The sequence below is a fragment of the Aplysia californica genome, unplaced genomic scaffold, assembly GCF_000002075.1.
Source record: "Aplysia californica isolate F4 #8 unplaced genomic scaffold, AplCal3.0 scaffold00122, whole genome shotgun sequence".
NCBI lineage: Eukaryota > Metazoa > Mollusca > Gastropoda > Aplysiida > Aplysiidae > Aplysia > Aplysia californica.
This window is the reverse complement of record NW_004797392.1, coordinates 384744-394724: the sequence shown is the minus strand read 5'-3', so window position 1 is coordinate 394724 and position 9981 is coordinate 384744. Positions and strand designations below refer to the sequence as shown.

At 38.1% G+C, this 9981-nt stretch overlaps 1 protein-coding gene across 1 annotated transcript in view; it reads right to left on the bottom strand.

Moving 5' to 3' along the window:
- LOC101845681 (putative oxidoreductase GLYR1) overlaps positions 1 to 9659 on the bottom strand; it is a 52468-nt gene extending 42809 nt beyond the window's left edge. Inside the window, exons 1-6 of the mRNA XM_005096155.3 lie at positions 9567 to 9659; positions 9434 to 9470; positions 6784 to 6866; positions 4490 to 4619; positions 2957 to 3067; positions 420 to 470 (exon numbers count right to left, since the gene is read on the bottom strand). Of these exons, the coding sequence (XP_005096212.1) occupies positions 420 to 470; positions 2957 to 3067; positions 4490 to 4619; positions 6784 to 6866; positions 9434 to 9470; positions 9567 to 9601 (447 nt within the window). The 5' untranslated portion in view covers positions 9602 to 9659. The remainder of the gene's footprint in view (positions 1 to 419; positions 471 to 2956; positions 3068 to 4489; positions 4620 to 6783; positions 6867 to 9433; positions 9471 to 9566) is intronic.
- Between the last annotated feature and the right edge of the window lie 322 nt (positions 9660 to 9981).

The following is a 9981-nucleotide window of genomic DNA, read 5'->3' as shown; positions in this document are numbered from 1 at the left end:
AAAACAACGACAGAGCTGCCAAACACCTATAAAGTTAATTTATGAGGTACCCGTCATTTCACAACACATCCAACATGCACAACAAAAGTTAAATACAAACACACGTACATCCTTTCCACCCCAATCCTCAATCCCCCCTCTCTCTCTCTTTTTCATTCATTCTCCCCTCCCATCCCGCCCCCTCCTCCTCTCTCTCTCCATTTGTATGTTTGTCCATCTTTTTCTTTCTCACTCTCTCACACACTACGTGTATATGTGAATTTAATATTATGTGTGTGAGTGTGTATGCGTGCATGTGAAGGTGAGTATGCCCAAGCGTGTGCTTGTGACTCACTGTCAATAAAAACTTTTCTAGACACACAATACACAACTAACTCAATACCATAAAAGCCTGTACACATGACACAAAATGTACCCACCTTTCTGGTTTGAGACTCTTTTCCATCTTTAGAGTCTTTCTGTTTTTTAATCTGTGCATGTAGAGGAAATAACACAATTTTTAAAAAATATTGCATGTTGCAAATGTACATTTTCAAAAAAACTTAAAATGCTAAAATTGTTTTCAACATGAAAAGTCGGGGCCACAATTGGTTTTGGAATACAAAAAGCATTCAAGGTAGAGGAATATTCATAATTACCACAAACCAAAATGGACAGAAATCAAATAAAGCTCCAATATCAATCTACTGCATAACAAATTTTAAGTTTATCAGTCAAATATGAAAAATACTCAAATTTAAAAAAACAAACACATTTCCATCTTAACATTGCTTTACTTTTTCCATCGTAACTAAACTTCACACTTTTGTCTACATTGGACTGATACAACTGAAAAATATTTCTTTTTTTTCTTTCAGTGAAGCTTATTTTATCACTTTGACAAAGAGTCGGTCCATCATTGACAAGTTTGCAAAACCCAAAGACAGTAGTAATAGCTTCATCAATTCAAAAGACCATGATTGGTACAACATTCAAAATAAATAGCATTTGAATGTACAAATTCCGAGCAACAGCTAGCTCTGGGCCTTATAACCTATTACTCAGCGGACCTGCTACCATTCTGAAACAATCTTAACTTCCTGGGAGGCATATATATATATATGGTGTATTCAAAAATGTAACTGATACGGCAACTAAGTAGAGCAAAAAAAACAAAAAACCTTTCTTTTTCTGTGATTATGGCATAACTATTTTTGTCTAAAACAGGGAATCCAAAAAAAACAAAAACAGGAAAAGGCACATGTCACACAAATAGGGTACTAGGGTACTTTACAACATGCTCCAGAAAATCCCACACATAGCCCTCGAGAAGTTCAGAGACCACTCTGGATTTGTGGACAAGCGCATTATCGTGGTGGTAGATGACACTACATTCCAGAATACCCAGTCTCTTTTGCAAATGGGTACCCTTAGTTTGTCTTTTGTGACTGGTTTGTGCTATTGACCATCAACGAAGTAAACTTCCCAGAACAAAATTATGCTTGTACTGTCAAAGGACACGTGCTCTACTTTGATTCCTCATTGTTTTCAATATGTTTTTTCTGTTGTGGTTGGTTAGGATCTGTCCATTGTTCAGCCTGTCTGCTGTTTTTTCAACTCTGGGTTCCATGAAAAAATCCACATTTCATCAAAAGTGGCAATTCTGTTCAGATAAATTTGGCCGTCAAGAGACTAGTAGACAGGAATGGTTTCAATACTATTATATAACAAAGTTAATTCGAGCTTCTTTCTGGTCTTCCGTGAATACCATGTTTTTGTTTATATACTCTTTGCCTTTGAACAGTTAGCTTTTGACAAGCCCACAATATCATTCCCATTCCTTCACAACTCACCATTTTTATCTTCTTAAAACAGCAGACCTCATTTTCGCAACATTTTTTTTTCACAGGAAGCACTGTTATCTCTCCCATAGTCACTTTGACCTTCCACTTTGAACCTCTCTACAACGTTTTCTAACGGTATGAACTGAAAGGGTCTGCATGCCCAATGCTTTACTAACATGAAACCTGTGTTTCAACAGCAGAATTACCCGAATTTCCTAGCATTACATAGAACTTCATAATTCCTCCAACATCATATCTTGAAAATGCCACGGTGACATTTTCCAGCGCCATTATCATTGTTTTGCAATTTGACCAGTTATGTTACAACACATCCTTTGACACAATCTGCGTTTCACGAATGGAAAAAAATTCTTATCTTTGTAGCAATCTGAGAAATATGTGCACCACAAGGCAGGGTTAAGTACAGAGGCAGTGTGTACACACGATTTGAACTAGAACCAAACTAAAGGAAGCGGGTTATTGGGGAGAGTCTGGACTTTTATTTGATACTTCGTAATGATAGATAAGACAAGAGAGGACATTCACAGGGGCCTAAATCCAAAAAAAATCACAGACTTCTACCCCAAATCGGCTAACAGCACTATCGCCCAGAAAGGGATTCGTGGCCTGGAGGTCAGGTGGGATTTATGACCCCGGGAGGTCAGCGGATGGGTTAAACTAAGAGCTCCGCAAGGATAGTAGAACTGAACAGCCGTGGAACAATTTTAAGCCTGGAAAAGGCAAAGTCAAGGCACACTGAAAAAGGAGAGGAATTAACTGCAGAGTTTTGAAGCCTAGGCATGTCTTGACAAAAGACGTGATGCAAAAGCAAAGACACAGAACCGATTACTGATCTCTACAAATGGCATCTAGACGCAACAAGTCCAAGAATAGACGTAACAGGACCGATGTTCAAAGACAAAGCACTGAAATAAACATTCAACATTGGATTTCATTACACAATTCCTGAGTGACTCATACAGACCATCGAAATAATAGAGACAGATATTGAAAAGCAAAATCCTATACTGTATAAATGCATTCCACTTACAGGCAAGAGTAAACTTTTCCCCATAGTAGCCAAATCCTTTCGTCATAAATTATGAAGTGGAAATACGAGCTAAAAAACTCACCTTTCTTGGAGCAGGAGTGGATGCTGACGCATCTCCTTCGACACCCGCAGACTTCTGCATCAGTGCCACCTCTTCATCGATAGAAGGTAAATCTTCCAACTTGCCAGAAGCCTGACAAGGCCGAAATAGTAAACACACACAGTAAATCTATACCTCAAATTTGGGTAGCACTTGCAGGACCCTCAATAGACACTAAAAAAATATTTTTAAAACTAAAATCAAATGCTGAGAGAAAAGACAAAAACAATAAAAATAGTGTGAACACATAAAATCCACATATACATGAATACATTTTGTAACTAACTTCTGCACCTGTGCTCATATGTTCACATTTGCAATTTTTTACTAACTCCTCCAATCAACCAGAATGACACACAGCTGGTCGTTTTCATCTCCCTTACTTTAACACTGTCCGTACGTCGTGTTTTACTATCGTATCCATAAGAAGTGGGGAACTCTGCGCCACCATTTTCCAAAGAGGAAATTTACTCATTATAATCCCATCCGTACACTTTGTATAGCAGTCTGGCAAAATGATTTTTTGAGAAATACTGAAAATTTCAAAGATCTTCGTACTAGAAATATTCTAAAATGTGAAGAATACAATCCCGGGGGTACAAAATGACCCCATGGCGTACAGACAGGGTTAATACAATTTATCTCCTTCCAGTTCTCAAAATCCATGTTTATAGCATTGGTCAGACATAATACTTCCCTTCTTTGTGACCATTCCATGCTTGAAGAAGGCACTTTTCGAGTGACAGCAAGTTGTCCAACCAACAATTTTGGACTACGAATCATTGCCACCCTCCAAATCAAGATTGTTAATCAAATTCCTCAACAAAACACCTGCTTTTTCAGTATTTAATTTTATTGTTAGCTTATTCTGATGTTGAAGATGATGAATTTTTTTTGCACAGTGAACTAGAAAAAGTTCTTCCTGAGAGATGAATAATGACTGTCATTGTTATTATTGTCAAAACCCATTTTATGTAGGCAAAAATAGATGTCCCTGTTTCACTTTGCATGTCATACTGTTGCAGCAGCAACATGCTATCAAGACCTGCCACTCTATGAAATCTAAAAAATCAGGATCTCGGAGGGACGGACGAAGCAAGTTTTGAAAGTAACAGCAGAACTACAAATAATATTGATTATCTGTATGTCGCAACTGTAACAGTTATAATCAGGCCATCATCGGAGAATTCTGAGAGGTAACAAAAGCAAAAGTAGATCTTGAGAATATCTCAAGTTAGAATGCCAAAAAACCGATACTACTTCGATTATAATTATAGTTAAAATAACACGTGCGAGCAAAGACCCAACACTACATGGGGTGAGTCAACTACAAAATTCAGCATAGATATTTCTGAAAATAATGCTACGATTTCCTACGTACAGAAAGTTCTCACAAAAAATCAGGACACAAGCAATCAAGATTGAAACGATTCAGAATGCTTGAGATTTGAGGCAAAAAATTTGGATTCTGATTAAATCGAAACGAATGGCAAGTCTGTGTTATACAATACTCACCAGCATTGCTTGGTGCTCATTTTCAATGGCTTCAAGTGCTTCCTTAAAGCCCCTGGGTATGCGAGAGCTGCCTTCATACTTGCTTTTGTACTCAGGGTACAGATAGATGTTTTCCTCCTGGATCCAAGCACTGCGAAGATGATAGCATAATTTCATTATTAACAAAACTGGCTAACTGTTCGTTAATATACAAGCATAAAACAAATAAAGAAAAATAAGAAGGCCCAGAGGCAATCATTCACAAAACAAACAATTTATATTTTTATTGCTCATAACAAAGCAAAAGACAAAATTAAATGTTATAACTACAGGCATCTTAATCATAAAGTACATGTGAGTCCTGACCAAATACAATAACCTTTACCAAGAAGATATTCAATGTAAACTGCGAAATAACTTAACTTTCTAAAACCGCCAATTCAAAACTGCATGACCCAAATAGGGCGTGGGGGGTAAAAAATTGTAAACTGGATTGGCAGGTTTCAGACTTGCTACCGACCGACCAACCCTCTTTCTTTCAATATAAACTCACCTCTCACAGAAGATATCAGGAATAAAAAATATTTTCTTCAACGAATGCTCTCATTTCTCAAGCATGCATTGATGAAATATACATAGTATATAGGCCAGATGCAAAAAAACAACAGTGAAATAAATAAACATTTCCCAGGATTACCCTATACTGGAAAGTCCACCATGTTTTTGGACTTCTGGCCGGGGTGTGTGGTAATGCTACCAAAAAACGCAAATATATGTTTCGTTTCCCATCAAACAAAATTAAATGAGCCCCTCAATTTCTGAAATAGGAAAAATGTATGCTAAGATCATCATTCCACAATTAAACTCTCAACTACCTACTGCCAGTACAAAATCCAGCAAAACATTTGAAGAGGCTAGACTATACACAAAAAATAAATGCTGCTATTGTCAGAGAAGGTAGCGCTGCATCCAGTAAGCACACACTTTTCCAGTTTTCATTCATTCACAAATTCAAGGAAAAAATCATTTTTACTCTACGGCATAAATCAATCAGGAAAATGACATCATGGTTACTGGGACCTCTGGAAAGGCAGCCTGAATTAAGAAATTTCCCAATAAAATTAGGAACACTGGCAGGTCTATAGTCTGCAACTTCCATTTTCTGTGTCACTTGATGGAACTATGAGGGCAGGTAAGGCAGAGAAAGAAAAAGTCTGCCTGTAGTGTGATGCATGTTTTACACACATATATATAAAACTAGTACCTTCTCTTGTAGACTTGCTTTGGAAAATGTTGAAAACACAAGAGCAAATACTGCAAGAAATATAAAAGCCAAAGCACCTGCTTCAACGTAGCAATGCCCACTTCGCACGAGTGGCAATTTTGGGGTTGTATGGGATCAGAGGCCACTCTCTTTTAAGAGTATTATCATGGGAAAATGGGTAGACGAAAAAGAATGAAACTTGACAACCAACCGAAAGAAAGGCCAAACTTACTATAAGATGGGAGTGTCCAGTGTTGACAGATTTCTAGAACCATAGAAGTTGCAATGTTTGTCAAATATTCTTCCCTTTTTCAAAAGCTAAGAGGAGATGCTGCATGGATGCTGACCAGACAGGCACCCCACATGTCTTCTTTATTGCTATAAAATTTCAGATCTCTTTGCATACGTAACATTTTATGTACCAACTTAATATCACCCATCCAGTGATAATAGATAGGGCCGGAAACTGGTTCACAAACTGAACAAGCCTGCCTTGCGGCCTAAAACCAAACAGGTCACCAATGGGTCCATTGCGGGTTTTCCCTATCCTTTGTTACGTAGAAGGGGTGATCGGAGAACAGCTGAACAGCGCTGATTCTTTTCAGATCGAAGCTACATTTCTGGCCAGAGTTCAAAATTTAACAACAGTAGTTTTTAAACTAAGATGTTGAAAATGTAAGAAGTTTTGCAATGCCTCACATTACTGATTCATGAACGGTTTTCCCTCAAAATACAAGAAGAAACGTTGAACTCTTTTTGGCGATATTTTCAAGCAGTCTCCTAAAAAATTTTGCAACAAAACACCCAAATATAATCAATTATTTCATATAAAATTTATCAATGGATCTTTAAACATTAAAAACCACAAATCTTAGAATTTACCCCTCTTTCCTTTAATCTTGTTTTAAAGCAATTCGGATAAAAATTGAAATTCTTTGAAGATCTGGTATCCACTTAATCTGTATTTCGCAAACCAAATAGTGTCATCCAAAAGACGCACTAACCCACAAAAACGATAATCTTATGATGACAAGTAAAAATGACTACTTACTAGTTTTCAGATCCATAAAAGTAAACAAACTGTACATTCTTTTTGTTGGCAGGCTTCTTGATGTTCTCTTTAGGCTCCACAATCTGTAGGAAAGGTAGAAAACACTTTTTTTTATATAGGAGTCTAAGCAAGGTAGAAGAATTTAGTTTCATATGTTGTAGACAGTTAAAGAAAGAAACACATCGATATTTAACTCAGGGAAAAGCAAGATAGAGAAAACAAGTGGAAAGGAAAGACGTAAAACTATGGACTATGGTCTACCAATGAGATGTCACTCTCATCTTTGCTTTGAGTTTGTTGTAAAAAGACAACTTACAGACTGTCTCAGTGAGTCTATACTTGATTTGCCAATTTATCTGATTAAAAAAAATAATTCTGAATGCTATCCTCACTATTTTACTTTACAGCAAGTGTGAGTATTAAACACTAATACTGTATAATTAATGTGATTGAGATTTTACAACAAAAACAAAAGTTTTATGTTTAATACAAAGCCAGGTTAAAATAATACCTATTTCGAACTGATTGAAATTTTCAAATTATTAAATAAATACTATAGACCTCTACCTCAATTTAGGTAAAATTTTAAAGTAGTAAAAGGTCGACAAGATGGAATTTATTTAGCTATCCAACCGGAAAAAACACAGGAATGCGGTGGTTAACACTATGCCCCCACGGGACGCCCATCTGTGATGGTAAGAAGCCGTCCCTTTTCCCCATGGGACGCCTATCGGCAACGGTGTGATAGCATCTACAGCACCTGTACCCTGGTCCGTGGGGATTAGGGCTGCGCGCTCTGCACACTGTGCGGGTGAAAAGTGTTAAACAGGTAATTTATATTATAATTACACAGCGACTACATTCACAGAGCCCTGAATGTAGTTTGCAATTTAAGAATGATCTTGCTCACTTCAACCCCTACCCATATCCCTTTTGGTTCTTTTTTTTTACCCCTCTCCCATCCCTCTTCTTCCATTCTCCCTTGTTTCTTCGAACGGCTTTTATTTTCAAATCGTCGAGCTTTGGCGTGTCCTCACACGGGAAGAGGATCGAAGTCGTGTTCGCACACTGAGCAAGCGAGGCAATGTCAACCGCGGCTGTTTTGATGTGCCTGCATTCACCCTCCGTAAACTCCTTTGCATTTAAACCACCGCTGCATTATTTTTCACGCGAGTATTCCTGTGCTGTTTCCTCATTCAATTTGTTGAGACCATAGCGTTTTAGTAGTGCCTCTGTGCCAATGGTGGATGATTCAGGGTGCCATGAACGTAGCCAGCAAATTACGTTCACTGCGCCATGAATGTAGTCAAAGGCAATGCGATTACTTGACGGGTGCTCTGGTGTGGTTTACTCCCTCTTTCCTCCTAGGAAGTGGCTATTCTCACCCCGGGTCAGAATAAAAATATGATCAACCTCTCATACCGGGTGAGACTTGACAGCGTCAGCTATTCTCACCCGGTGGGAAACAAGACTTGTTTTTCCTACTACTTTCTGAATACACTGTCTATTGGTGTGCATGATCAAATTGACAAAAACTAAGAACAAAAACATATTATAGCACAAAAGTAAACTAATTTGGTCGTCTAAAAAGATGCTACGGCTATTTCACTTTTCGAATCAGCCGAACTACACCGGTTGCCATTTTGTGTTACTCGGAAGCTCTCACTACTTCTCTCTCTCCCTATCTCTTTCTCACCTCTCTCTATCCCTCTCACTCACTGCCTGTAGACAAAATTGAACGCTTTTAACACAAGAGCACTGTTGTTTACACTGAATACGGTGAACACACACCGGGTGAGAATAGCCAAAAGGCTCGCCCCCTCAACCGGAGTGATCTGCCTGAGCCAATGCACTAAGCAATGAACACACACCGGGTGAAAATAGCCGAAAGGTTCGCCCTCACAACCCCGTGAGAGGCCTACAACTGCGCCATTCTCACCCCAGGCCCAGGTGAGAACAGACTTGAATAGAAGGTCGTCTTCCTCCTACTCCTATCAAACATGTTGTCCTGATCTCTCTTCCTTTTTTTGTTGTTACTCTCAACCATCTGCCATCAGTAATTCTAATCTTCAGCATATAGGCCTAGCCTATAATAATAATCATAAAACTACAAGACATCATGTATGTCTTTAACCTAACTTCTAAGCTAAGTTAGAAGCCAAAGCCTCATCCTACTAGAATCTAGATCTAGATTCTAGATCTAGAATCTAATCGTCAATGCAACTGCCATTGAACTCGTACAAAAAAGGACGCAATGTAACGAAATATGAGGGGTAAATTGCTTGGTTTAGACTTCAAGTGCAGGTAGGAGTCTGAGTAGTAAGACATAATATAAGAGTTGAACATTGAATGAGGCGTGTGCTCCTAGGCCTTGCAGTAGGGCCAACTTTCAGAGTGGAACTCTTCAATTTCAACACTTATTAGAGAAGGTAGATCTAATCTAGAGATCCTGTAGGACTTATGGCTCTAGATCTACATACGTTCCAGTGGTACACAAAATAGGGTGTGGAACATCTTTAACAACAAAGATATTAACATGAGAACTATAAACTGAAGCAACCAACCACAACAAGTAGTGATGCACAGCCACAAAATCAAAATAAATCAACTGTCAACATCAACAATGCTGGATGCCGGCTCCTTCACTTACCTTTCCGGGCCATGCTTGGAAGCCTTTCATCTTTGCCCTGCAATAAAAATTAAAAGGCAAGAGTTAATTCTAAGAAACTGGAAATACAAGAGTCGATAAACCATCATACTAAATCATAAATACATGTTCATACCATACAAGATCTCCGATTTTGAAATTAGACGCCATGATGCTTGTCAACACACACTTTGAAGAGTAGAAGTTGGGTACAACTCGATACCAATCCAGTACTTGTCGACAAAAACGTTTTGTGTTATCGATACTCAATGATGAGAACTACTTGATCGATACTCGATACTTCGTGCAAGAGACGATTATTCTAAAACTTAATTTTTTATGTGCTAACATAGCTCGAGGAAAAGGTAGAGAAATGTGGGCCAAATTAGGTAACATGATAATAATGAGCCTGTATCTGCTCTCTGGCAACTATATTGTGTTTGGTGCTATGTGTTCTCCTTACATTTTAAATTGTAACTGGTCCCAATTTCATAGTTCATGTTCAGTCGTTCCATGAGGTCATATGAAATACTGAGTTAATATTACTATAT